Raw genomic sequence first — 13,581 nt, 5'->3', positions numbered from 1 at the left:
TATTGGGTAGAGTTAAGATTTAAATCCAGGTTTGCAGCCTCTGAATCTGTGTTCTACCCACCAGTCCACACCCTTTCACCTTCCCCTGTTCTCCTCACCTCACGCCCGGTCTTGTCTTCCTTTTGCTGCCTCTTTCTGTTCTTTCCCAAGTCACCTCTTAGTTGGGATGAAAGCATTTAGAACTAGGCCCTTGATCCTGGGGGTTCCCCACCGTTCATCCTGTCAGGCCTCTGAGTTATAATTGGTAAGATCTGCATCATTCAGGTGGCTTGGGAAGCCTGTTACAGGGAGAGTTAGGAAGCAGGTTGAAGATGATGGTTATTCCATGGTAGCTGTGAAAAGTTGGAAACAACCTAAATGTCTGTCTTCAGGGGAATGGAAAAATAAGTGATGGAGGAAGGCTACATAGCTGGCAAAAAGAATGAGGTATTGAGTGGGGAAAAAACACTAGCGTATTTGTTTTACAGCTGCAGACGCGCGCGTGTGTGTGTGTGTGAGAGAGAGAGAGAGAGCGTGTGCGCAGGAGAGAGAGCATGCTAACCCTTATTAAAAATTTACAATGTGTTGGCCAGGCACAGTGGCTTATGTCTGGAATCCCAGCACTTTGGGAGGCCGAGGCGGGCAGATCACTTGAGGTCAGGAGTTCGAGACCAGCCTGGCCAACATGGTGAAACCCCGTCTCTTCTAAAAATACAAAAATTAGCTGGGCATGGTGGTACATGCCTGTAGTTCCAGCTACCTGGGAGGCTGAGGCATGAGAATCGTTTGAACCCAGGAGGTGGAGGTTGCAGTGAGCCAAGATTGTGCCACTGCATTCCAGCCTGGGCAACAGAGTGAGACTCCATCTCCAAAAAGAAAAAACTTACAATGTGCCTACGCTCTTGTAAGCACTTTCTTTGTATTAACTCATTTACTCTTCAGACAACCCCAGTGAGGTAGGTACTACTATCGTTGCCAATTACAGAAGAGGAAACTGAGGCTCAGAGAGGTGAAGTAACTTTCCCAAGGCCACACAGCTGGGGAACAACTGGCGTCTGAACCCAGGCAATCTGGCTCCCTGGTTTGCTCTTAACTACTCTACAAGAAAAGGTTAGAGAAGGTGGTGTGCTCCACAGTGCAAAGGCTGAGTGTCTGTAGGAAGCCGATGGGCTGGCAGTGATGAACACAGTGGCTTTCAGCTTTATCATTAGTGTTTTATAACTTTTTTTAGGGACAAAATATTCATGTTAGTCATACACATTAAAAAGTGTTTCTTTTTTTTTTTTTTTTTGAGACAGGGTCTTGCTCTGTTGCCCAGTCTGGAGTGCAGTGGTGCAATCACAGCTCAGGCTCACTGCTTCTTCAACCTCCCGGGCTCAAGCAATTCTCCCATCTCAGCCTCCTGCGCAGCTGCTGGGACTACAGGCGCTTGTTACCATGCCCAGCTTATTTTTGTAATGGGGTTTCACCATGTTGCCCAAGTTGGTGTCAAACTCCTGAGCTCAAGTGATCCTTCTGCCTTGGCTTTCTGAAGTGCTGGGATTACAGGTGTGAGCCATTGTGCCTGACCTAAACTGTTGTTATTTTTTAAGCTGGAGAAGAAAGCAGAATGTATGTACCAATGGTGTATACTGCTAGTACTTTCTTCTGACTTCTCACTGCATGCTGTGTTCCCATTGTACAGAGGAGGTATGAGGAGGCAAAAATGACTCACCTGCCATCTCACAGTTGATGGGGCAGAGCTGGGTGGAGGCCAGGTTTCTCCAATCTTTCCTGCTGCCCCAGAGTGGCTGAGCAGGGAACCCGCTCAGGCGCCATCTGTGTCTGCCCTACCCTCTCCAGCGTCTCCTCTCTCCCCAGGATCGAGCGGTCCACGGACCAGGTCATCAAGCCTGTTAACCTGGAAGCGCTCTCCAAGTGGACTGGCCACATCCCTGGGGATGTGGTGCGGGACATGGCCCAGATCGCCCCCATGCTGGCTCAGCTCGGCTATGACCCTTATGCAAACCCCCCCAACTATGGCAACCCTGACCCCTTCGTCATCAACAACACACAGCGGGTGAGTGTGCACCTGTACTTGTGGAAGTGTACTCTTGGGGATTTGGGGCTTCTGCAGATGTGGAAACTCCAGCCACCTGAGGAAATGTTCAGTCTCTCAATTCCTGGTCATCTGATTTGTTCCTGTCTGATGGACACAGTGAACTACATGATTGCTTGTATTTCCATTTTGCTTGGGCTGCAGGGAAGCTCAAAGCCAACTGGTAGCCTGTCTCTCGTACTCTAACATCTAACAGCAGGCCAGCTTGTACACTAATTTCATCTTATTTCTCTAATTTTATTTACATTTTTACCCCTATTTCCCTGGCTATTTGTTTATCTGTTTGTAAGGCACCTCAAGTCTTTGTTGAGAGGGGGTCTAAATAAATAAACTATTGGTCCCTTTCTTGTCTTATAAGGTTTAATGTGGATTTCTCAGACAAATGTGAGTTTAGGGCTGTTTAAATTACGCTTAAAATTCTCCTTAGTTAAGGTGGTGAAGGGAAATGACTTTTTTGTTTTGTACTGTTTTGTTTGAGGCATGGTCTTGCTCTGTTGCCCAAGCTGGGTGCACTGGTGCAGTCATAGCTACTGCAGCCTCATACTTCTCGGCTTAAGCCATCTTCTCACCCCAGGCTCCTGAGTAGCTAGGACTGCAGGTGCACGCCACCATGCACAGCTAATTTTATTTTTTATAAAGGCGGGGTCTCGCTATGTTGCCCAGGCTGGTCTAGAACTCCTGGCCGTAAGGGATGCCCCTGCTTCACTCTCCCAAAGTGCTGAGATTACAGGTGTGAGCCTCCAGTGACTGACAAAATGCTTTTGAAGTGTTAAAGTAGGCTAACACCCACTGGGTTAAAGAACAGTTAACAAGTTGATGGCCTTATTTATAAGTTGCCATTACAGCTTCTAGTTTACTTTAAGTGCTGTGTTCTAACTTCCTTATAGGCAAATATTTGAAAATGGGACCCAGGCCTGAGGAAGAGCTTTCACAGCCCTTACTTCATTGAGACCCAGAGTCTTTAATTTAAGCTAAGCTCAGCATTTCTGAGCGTGTGCTGATTTTAGGAAGTAAACAGTTATTGTATTGAATCACAACGGAAAAAAGTTAATCGTCTCTTAGTTCCGTAACTCTTCAGTTGGCTCAAGAAGAAAGTTTCCATTTGGTGCTAAAAAGTCATTAGCACCTCTCTAGCACTCACTGATCTCTCTTTAACAAAGAGAATTTACTAACACTGAGCTTTGGGGGCTGTGCCCTTGTAATTGAAGTGTAAGCTTTGTCTGTGGGTCTCGTGAGTTCCTCTTCCTCTTGACACTAGTTGATTTTGCAGACATCTATTTATGGAAATACTCAGAGATTCAACGTACGTACCAGCCGACATTGACAGGTGAATGGCTGCAACCCAGATGTGGTTTGTTATTTTTATTATAAATATTATTAATTTTTATTTTATTATTCTTTAATAATAGTAATCTTTAAACCCTACTTATGTGTTTTACATACTTTTATCTGCCTATGGGTTGTACATGTATTATCAAAATAAAAAATTAGTTAACTGGATTAAAAAGATGGTAGTGATCTCACAATCCAGCCCCAGGTGCTTCTCAGAAGCAGAGGCAAGGGCCGGCTGGGGACACTGCAGTAGTGGGCTGGATGTTGCTTACTTCACTGTTCTCAGCCAAGGGCCCAGCAGTGGCTCCTCTGGGGTCTCCTTAAAAGGTGGCTCGCTGCCCCTGGCTTGCCCCAGGCTATGGGTCGGACGTTCCTGGAGTAAAGCCTGACTTTATGTATTTTATAAAACACAAATAATTTTCATGAGCACTGGTGGTTAACATCAACTCTTTGGAGCTTTTTGTGTTTGTTTATTTAAAATGGAAGCTGTCTCTCATTTTCATCCAAAGAGATTTCTTCCCTGGGGCGGTCAACAAGTCTTGGCAAGTGCTAGATCCCTGGTTTAGTTTTTGCCATAGCTTGGCTGTTACTGCAAAGAAAAGTCCTCTCACTAAGCCCTGTGAGTTTGCATGCATGCCTGTGTGCTTCTGTGTGTGCTGTGGACCCTGTGTGTTCCAATAATGGATCCTGGGGCTCAGTAAACACAGTGGCTAAAAGGACATCTATGCTGATGAAATCGTCTCTGCCTGCAGTGTCCCATACGGTAGCCACTAGCCATGTGTGGCCCCTGATTCTGTAACGGGAGGCTAGTCCAAAGTGAGAGGTCCTGTTAGGTATAAAATACACACTAGATTTTGAAGGCTTAGGACAAAAAAGTATGTAACGTTTCTTATTAGTCACTTTTATATAAATTACATATTGAAATGTTAATATTTTACATAGGCTGGACATGATGGCTCATGTCTATAATCCTAGCACTTTTGGAGGCCAAGGCAGGCAGACTGCTTAGCCTAGGAGTTTGAGACTAGCCTGGGTAACATGGTGAAACCTCATCTCTACTAAAAATATTGAATATTAGCCAGGCATGGTGGCACGTGCCTATAGTCCCAGCTACTCAGAAGGCTGAGGTGGGAGAATCACCTGAGGCTGGGAAGTGGAGGCTGCAGTGAGCCGTGATCGCACCACTGCACTCCAGCTTGGGCTATGGGAGTGAGACCATGTCTCAATAGAAAAAAAAAAAATTAGCTATATCAGGTTAAATAAAAGATATTATTAGAATTAATCTCCCTTGTTTCATTTTATTTTAAAATGTGACTACTAGCTGAAAGGCCTGAAATGTTGTGGTTCTAACTTCAGGGCCTTTGCTCTGTTGCCTCTGCCTGGAGGGCTTTTTCTTCTGAGCTTAGCCTACCTATTTTTCCTTGTCGTTTGGGTCTCAGCTCAAAGGTTATCTATTTCAAGAGGCCCTTTTTATTTTTATTTATTCACTTTCTTAGAGACAGGGTCTCGCTGTGTCACTCAGGCTGGAGTGGAGTGATGTGATCATACTTCACTGCAGCCTCAACCTCCCGGGCTCAACCAATCCTCCAGCTGAGGCTGGAGTAGCTCCAGAGTAGCTGGGACGATAAGTGCATGCCACCATGCCAAGCTAATTTTTAATTTTTTAGAAATGGGGTTTCAGTGTGTTTCCCAGGCTGATCTCAAACTCCTGGACTCAAGCAATCCTCCTGCCTTGGCCTCCAGAAGTGCTGGGATTACAGGCATGAGTCACTGCGCCTGGCACAAGAGTCCCTTCTTGACCACCCACTCAAAAGAAGCCAGCCCCCTGGTTACTCCTAATCCCACCTCTTTACTGTACTTTTTTCACAACAGTTCCCATGGTTTGCTATGTCCTTGTTTATTTGTGTTTATTTTTCTTGTGTGTTATCTGGTGCCCCCTCTAGAATGGTAGCTCCAGGGGAACAGGAATTTCCATTATCTGGTTAACATCATGTCAACCAGACACAATGCTTAGAATAATGCCTAGAAGAAGAGGAGCTTAATCAATGTTTGTTGGATGGAGGGATGGGTGGGTGGCGAGGTGGATGGGTGGATGACTGGATGTGTTGGGAATGACTAAATTTTATTTTTTGGCCATTTTCATAATAGTGATATTTCTTTTTCTCTTCCTTAGGTCTTGAAAGGGGACTATAAAACACCAGCCAATCTGAAAGGATATTTTCAGGTTAGAAACCCCAAGGGGAATTCCGAATTCTGTCTTTCTCAGCTATACCACCATCTGGCTGTATGCCCTTAGATGTGTCACTTCTCCACTCTGCTTGATGGTTTTCCCATTATAAAAAGGGGGATGTGAGCTGGCTGCCTGTAATCCCAGCACTTTGGGAGGTCAAGGCAGGCAGATCACGAGGTCAGGAGTTCAAGAGCAGCCTGACCAAAACGGTGAAACCCCGTCTCTACTAAAAATACAAAAATTATCCGGGCGTAGTGGCACACACCTGTAATCCCAGCTACTTGGGAGGCTGAGGCAGGAGAATCGCTTGAACCTGGGAGGCAGAGGTTGCAGTGAGCCGAGATCACGCCATTGCACTCTAGCCCGAGCTACAGAGCAAGACTCCATCTCAAAAAAATAAAAATAAATAAATAAAGGGCTATGGGGATGCGTGCTGGACCAGAGAGGGTCTCTAAGCACTGATCCAGCTGGGGCCACATCTCAGTGGCCGTTCTGCCAGGAAGCAGCCTCTCACTTCGTCTTCCGGCTTGAATGCAGCTGGAGGGACTTCGTGGGGACTTTTTCTTGGGCTTTCTTTCTTGTTGAGACTGGAGTGCAGTGGTGTGATCATGGCTCACTGCAGCCTCAATCTCCTGGGCTCAAGCAATCCTCTCACCTCAGCCCCTCAAGTAGCTGAGACTACAGACACACACCATCATGCCCGGCTAATTTTTATGTTTTTTGTAGAGACAGGGTTTTGGCATGTTGCCCAAGCTTGAGTTGTATTATTTATAATAAACAGGTAGCAGTTAGTAAAGTGTTTTCCCTAGTGTCTTGTGAGCTGTTGTAGTGAATTATCAAACCAGAGTGGGGGTTGTGGGAACCTCCAGATTTGAAGTTGGCTGGGAAGAAGTGTGGATAGCCTGTGCACCCCATTGCAGCTGGCATCTAAAGTGGGGCAGTTGTGGAACTGGGCCTTTAATCTATGGCAGCTGATGCTAAGTAAGTCTGGGAGCCGGTGTCAGAACTGAACTGAATTGTTGAACACCCAGTTGGTATCCAGATAATCAGAGAATTGGTCACTGATATTGGAAAACACCCATAAGCCAATATCTGAAGGATTAAAACTAGGTCTGCCACACAAAGATCTGGATAGAAAAGGCTTCCCGGTAGAGGGAACTGTAAACGCCTGAAAGTGGGGAGTGTGGCCGAAACCTCTGGAGTGCATATGCACTTTTGCATTCGTTGCAATTATATTTTTCTTTGTTTCTACCCCAATGTGATTTACAGGAATGTTCATTGCAGTTTTCATGTTCAAGCTGCCTTGTTTTGCTTTCTTAATATTTTCCTATCTTTTGAGTTTCACCGGCACCATTTTGGATGGCTACGTAGTGTTCTGTGGAATGCACGTGCTACCATTTACTAAACAGCTTCTTCAAGACCATTTCCAGTTTTTACGACATCCAGAATGACATTGTGTGCACAGTGGAGGACAGTAGGGAGATGAGGGTTGGAAATAGAGGCTTGACACAACTTATCTGCAGGGCAGCCTTCCTGAGCGTGGGGGTATGCCATTCCTTCATATTTTGTTCCTAAAAGCAACAAAAACCAGTCCCAGGTCAGCTAGACATCTTGCATATGTCATACACGGCGGGGAAGTATAAACTGGCCCAACCCTTTTGTTTTTGTTTTTGTTTTTGAGATGGAGTTTTCCTCTTATTGCCCAGGCTGGAGTGCAATGCCGTGATCTCGGCTCACTGCGGCTTCTGCCTCCCAGGTTCAAGCAATTCTCCTGCCTCAGCCTCTCAAGTAGCTGGGATTACAGGCACCGGCCACCACGCCTAGCTAATTTTTGTATTTTTATTAGAAAGGGGTTTCGCCATGTTGGCCAGGCTGGTCTCGAACTCCTGACCTCAAGTGATCCACCCACCTCGGCCTCCCAAAATGCTGGGATTACAGGCGTGAGCCACTGCTCCTGACCCCAACCCTTTTGTAAAACACTTTTAGCCTTGTTGTTCAAGAGTCTTCAAAAGATCTGAACCCTTCCACCTGCTCCTGCTGATTCCTTTTTTTTTTTTTTTTTTTGAGATGGGGTTTCACTGTGTCACCCAGGCTGGAGTGCAGTGGCACCATCTCAGCCCACTGCAACCTCCACCTCCCAGGTTCAAGCATGATTCCATTTTTAAAAAGTGAATTCTAAGGGAATGATTCAGTAGAGCTTCAGTACCCAACAGAAGAGAGGCAGAATCAGGATGTGATGTCATTTAAAATACTGCAAACATTGGAACCATTCTTAGGTAAGCAGTCAGTAAACGGTGGTACATGCACTCCACAGAATATCTGTAGCCATCCAAAATGGTGCTAGTGAAACCCAAATGATGAAAAAATAGTAAGAAAGCAAAACAAAGCAGCTCATACTATACAATTGCAACTAATGTAAAAAGGCATATTCAGGTGGACAAAAAAAGGCAACACGCAGGAGTTGGGTGCAGTGGCATGCCTGCAGTCCCAGGTTCTCAGGAGGCTGAGGCGGGAGGATCGCTGGAGCCCCTGTCTCTTAAAAACAGCAGCAGCAACAACAACAACAAAAACGAAGGCAACATGCAAAAATGAGAAGTTTCAGTTTGTGGATAATTCTCCTCATCCCCACTGTGTTGTTCTGCCGACATCATCTTTTTGGTTAAAACAAATACTAAATTAGTGCTCACTAATTCTGGCTACTTTCTTGACGTCAGCAAAAGATAGATCTCTGATTCCCACAAAGGGAGTGGGACCTCTCCCCAAACAACCAGGAAATGCTCAAAAGCCATGGTCCCTAGCTCTCAGATCGCATTAATTTTTTTTTTTTAAATTCAAGGCCAACACAGTGAGACCCCATCTCCCTACAAAAAAGAGAAAGCCTTAGCTGGGTATGGCACATGTGGCACATGTTCGTGCCACTGCACTCTGGCCTGGGTGGCAGAGTGAGACCCTGTCTCATAAAAAAGAATACAACTCAGGTACAGTCAAATGGAAGAAGCATAGGGTGAGGGATGGGGGATGGGTCCCAAAACATCCATGCCCTTTCCCGGCATGACACCCTCCCAGCCTCTCAATGTGTTTACCAACCAGGAAGCTTTCCAAATTCTGTCATTTAGAGATTTCATCATAGAGGCGTGACTGATTAAATCATGGGTCATGGGTGATTGCCCAGTCTCCAGCTCCTAGCCCCTAGCCCCTCTCCCCTCTCCCCTCCCAGGAGGTCAGGGAGGGGAGAAGGCAGGTGGGGCTTAAAGTTCCAACCCTCTGGCTGGGTGTGGTGGCTCACGCCTGTAATCCTAGCACTTTGGGAGGTTGAGGCAGGCAGATCACTTGAGGTCAGCAGTTCAAAACCAGCCGGGCCAACATGGTGAAACCCTGTCTCTACTAAAAATACAAAAAATATTAGCCATTTGTGGTGGCACACGTCTGTAGTCCCAGCTACTTGGAAGGCTGAGGCAGGAGAATTGCTTGAGCTCAGGACGCGGAGGTTGCAGTGAACCAAGATTGCACCACCGCACTCCATCCAGCCTGGGCAACACAGTGAGACTCCATCTCAAACAACAAAAAAAGGTCCAACCCTCTAATCATGCCTTGGTCTTTCTGAGACCCCTTCCCCTAATCCTGAAGCGACCTAGGGGCCCCCAGCCATTAGTCATGTCATTAGCATGCAAAAGATACGTTTTTTGTTTTTGTTTTTGTTTTTTGATACCTAGTCTCCCTCTGTCGCCCAGGCTGGAGTGCAGTGGCATGATCTTGGCTCACTGCAACCTCCGCCTCCCGGGTTCAAGCGATTCTCCTGCCTCAGCCTCCTGAGTAGCTGGGATTACAGGTGCCCGCCACCACACCCGGCTAATTTTTGTATTTTAGTAGAGACAGAGTTTTGCCATGTTGGCCAGGCTGGTCTCGAACTCCTGACCTCAGGTGATCCACCCGCCTCGGCCTCCCAAAGCGCTGGGATTACAGCCATGAGCCACGGTGCCTGGCCAAGATACCCTTATTCCTTCAGAGATTCCAAGAGCTTGGGGAGCTATGTGCCAGGAACTGGGGACAATGAACAAATATTTATTATTATACCACAGCTGAAATGCCATCTTGTAGAGTCCTTTCCTGGCCACCGTTTTTGAAGTAGCACAGATACTGATCACTCATAGCAGCCTGTTACATTGCCCAAGTTTGACATTTTCTTGCATCTGTGCGTGTTCAATAGGCTCTTTCTTCAACTCGAACGTAAGTTCCGTGATCCTAGGTTTGGGTCTGTCCCGCTCACCACGCTATCCCAGCACCTGGCACATAGTAGATGTACAGTAAATACTCCGTGAATAAGCATGTGCATGACTCAGTGATGCCGAGGGGTGAGCCTCAAGACAGCGAGGCATCCCTCACCTGGCCGTGACCCCTTCTTCTGTGTATTGTCTTTGTCCAGGTGAACCAGAGCAGCACCTCCTCCCACTTAGGAAGCTCGTGATTTCCAGGTAAGCCTGTGGACTTCACTGGGGGTTCCCGCTGCTTCTGGGTGGCCCCGGAGCCACTTTTCTGAAAAGTCACTTTTCTATCCTTCCAGAGCCTCCCTGGGGTAGACATGTCCACTAGGGTGGGCTGACCCAGCCCCATCAGAGGTTTCCATGGTGACAGACTGGGGGTGCTATTTATAGAATCAAGGCTTAGTTTTCTAGCTCTGGATCAAGGACAGGGAGAGGGATTAACGCTGAACCAACCAGAAAAAGGTTTGTCTGACACTGGGGACGGGGCAGGAAGCACCACTATGATGGGGGAGGGGGAGATTCTGGAACCATGTTTGCACAGAATGCTGTCTGCCAGTCTGGCTTCTAAAAGCAGCGTCAGCGTTGGGCCAAAGCAATTAATGTTCTAATAACAGTCACAAGTCGTTCTGTTCTAAGAGTAACCCCCATGGCTGTGGGGCCAGGTACTGGTCCCGTGTTACTCATTTAACCCTCAGCATCCTTGGGAGGCGGATGACATGATCATTCCATTTTACAGAAGAGAAAACCAAAGCACAGAGAAGGAAGGGCTTTGACTTGCCCAAGGCTACACAGCCACCAAGGGACAGAATTCCTCCCAGGTTTGCTTTTAGTGAATGATTTTAAGTGCACATTTATCCATCCATATTCTACTAAGGGGTGGGGAAAGGGATTTTTTGAACTTGGTAATTCAAAGATTTGAGATCTCCAGGTTTAACTTCCTTCAGCCCCTGTTTTCTTCATCTGGAGAATGGGGATTCATCATTGCCCACCTCTGAGGTTGGCCATGAGATGGCGTGAGCTGGCCCAGGTGGGAGTGCTTGGAAACCGTGAAGTGCTGGGCCCTCGCTGTGGACTTGGGCACTGGAGTTAAGGCTGCATGAGTGAGCTCACTTCCTTCTGTCCCCCAGCCTCTATGATCAGGTTAAAGGAAACCTCAAGAGAGGTTATTTTACATGGAAACACCTTCCAGCTTGGACTCTTATTTTTAGTTTCTTTATCTATTTTTAAACAATCAGCATATGTTTTAGTTTTTCTTTCAATTTACTTTGCTCCAACCTGCAAGGACCCTGTCATTATCAGGGTTCCCATCTTGAGTTGCACTAAGATCCCAGAGTTTTTGTTTTTGAGACAGAGTCTCACCCTGTTCCCCAGGCTGGAGTGCAGTGGCACGATCTCAGCTCACAGCAATCTCCACCTTCTGGGGTTCAAGTGACTCTCGTGCCTCAGCCTTCCAAGTAGCTGGGGTTACAAGTGTGCGCTACCACACCCAGCTAATTTTTGTATTTTTAGTAGAGACGGGGTTTCACCATGTTGGCCAGGCTGGTCTCAAACTCCTGGCCTCAAGTGATCTGCCCGCCTCAGCCTCCCAAAGTGCTGGGATTACAGGCATGAGCCACCACACCTACCCAAGATCCCATAGTTCTATTCCAAAGAAAAGAACCCTCTCATGAAAAACAGCTTTCCTCCCTGTTCCTCACTAACTGTTCCCTCGCTCCCTTTCTGCAGATCATTAGTAGAATCCTGGACCTTCTCATTGACAAAAGCAGATTTGTTACTTGTTTTACTGTTCAAATGAGATACCATATAGAGGTGCTTTAGCTGATCCTGGGTACAGAGTTGGCCTTGAACAAACATGAGTCCTTCTCTTGCCTCCAAGAATTCATCAGTATTTATCACATAATCACTGTCATTTGCTCTGTGTCCATAAGAAAAGTGTATATTTGAGGTCAAGTGGATGCAAGATGAGATGTGGGGAAGAACCCAGGAAACGTTTTTAAATTTAAACTCTCTCTGGCCATCTGGGATGCATTCTTAAAACATTACATGCTTATGCGAATGGATGAAGACAGTATGTTCTGCAATCACATGTATAAATATAAATGATCTATTTCAGAATTGTTACTCTGAGCCTAACACAGTCTTCCCCACTTTCAGATCTCCGCAAATGACTTCATTGCCAAGAAGAGAAGAAAATGCATTTAAGTGGAAATCGGACCTCTAATCCAAGCATATTGCTTGCTATTAATCGCCAAAACAGGACTGCTGATGAGGAATGTATTTGCATATGTTTGCAAAAGCTGAATCATTGAAAACGTACCTTGAAACTCTCTATCTCTGGACACTCCAGGGTAGAGAATGAAGGGTATGGAAGTAGTCCGGCTTTTGAAACTTAGGTATTTTATATTTTTCCCCTCAAGAACTTTTTTTTAAGAGACAGATTTGCCATCCTCCTTAATTTGCAGGACTGCCTTGGTGGCTTTGTTTGCTGGGACAAGGCCCACAACCCGTGCCTCTCCTATTGACCCTTACTTTGAATTCAAAGAATCTATTTAAGAGTTTAATATATGAGGCTTTCTTTGATTCCTCCTCAGTTCTACCTAGTTTCACAGAGAAAAAAAATACTCTTTGAATAAAGTGAACAGAGGCTCATTTGTTTGTGCCTTACTTTACTGAATGAATAGGGTTTTTTTTTTTTTCTTTCCATACTGGATTTTGTCAGGTAGATTTGTGATGAGCAAAAAGCTGGAGAATATAGGTGCATGTAAGGCACAGCCGAATTCCTGTGTCAGGGTCCCCAGGGCCACCCCCAGGATCGATGATTGGCTAGAAGAACTCAGAATTCAGAAGAGCTGTTATCCTTATGGTTATGGTTTATTACAGCAAAAGGATAAACATTAAAATCAGCAAAAGAGGCCAGGTGGAGTGGCTCACGCCTGTAATCCCAGCACTTTGGGAGGCCAAGGCAGGCAGATCGCCTGAGGTCAGGAGTTCGAGACCAGCCTGGCCAACATGGTGAAACCCCATCTCTACTAAAAATACAAAAATTACCTGGGCGTGGTGGTGTGCACCTGTAATCCCAGCTACTCGGGAGGCTTGAACCTGGGAGGCGGAGGTTGCAGTGAGCGGAGATGGCGCCATTATACTCCAGCCTGGGTGACAGAGCAAGACTCCATCTCAAAATAAAATCAACAAAAGAAAAAGGTGCATAGGGCAGAGTCCGGGAGAGACCAGCCTCAAGCTTCCAGTTGTCATCTTCTGGTAGAGTCTTACAGACACACTTAATTTTCCCAGCAATGATATGTGACAACACGTACTAAATATTACCAGCCAGAAAGCTCACCCTAGCCTTGGGGTCTAGGTTTTTATTGCATGTCAGTCACATAGGGCAATCACATGACCGACTTTAGTTACTTAATCACCAGCTGCTCCAGAGGTCAAAATGATACAGCATGGCCCAAGGTCCCCACCATAAATCACATTATTAGCACAAACTATCTGGCCTGGTATGGCCCAAGGCCTGAGGTATACAAAGACACCCCTACTTGGGAGGATATTCCAAGGACTCAGAGGTTATCTCCCAGGAGCCCATTAAGGCCAGTTTTTTCTTTGAGATGTTCTGGGTTTGGACACTTCAAGCCTGCTGAGTTAACCCTTATAGCACAGTCCCCAAATGCTGAGGG

The 13,581-nt window shown here is 46.3% G+C and overlaps 1 protein-coding gene across 4 annotated transcripts in view; it reads left to right on the top strand.

The window, feature by feature from the left end:
* The window catches only part of TPST2 (tyrosylprotein sulfotransferase 2), a 64,200-nt gene extending 51,650 nt beyond the window's left edge, over window positions 1–12,550 (top strand). For 3 of the 4 annotated variants that reach the window (XM_034949272.3, XM_034949274.3, XM_034949273.3), the window contains exons 4-7: window positions 1,840–2,038; window positions 5,583–5,633; window positions 10,063–10,111; window positions 12,056–12,550. In XM_034949272.3, coding sequence (XP_034805163.1) covers window positions 1,840–2,038; window positions 5,583–5,633; window positions 10,063–10,104 — 292 coding nt within the window. In that variant the 3' untranslated portion in view covers window positions 10,105–10,111; window positions 12,056–12,550. Of the gene's footprint in view, window positions 1–1,839; window positions 2,039–5,582; window positions 5,634–10,062; window positions 10,112–10,637; window positions 10,720–12,055 lie in introns of all 4 variants that reach the window. The other variant, XR_010111743.1, reaches the window with a different exon arrangement.
* The last annotated feature ends 1,031 nt before the right edge of the window (window positions 12,551–13,581 follow it).

This window comes from Pan paniscus, chromosome 23 (genome assembly GCF_029289425.2).
Source record: "Pan paniscus chromosome 23, NHGRI_mPanPan1-v2.0_pri, whole genome shotgun sequence".
Taxonomy (NCBI): Eukaryota; Metazoa; Chordata; class Mammalia; order Primates; family Hominidae; genus Pan; species Pan paniscus.
Note: the sequence above shows the minus strand (reverse complement) of the source record. Positions and strands in the feature narration are given on the sequence as shown.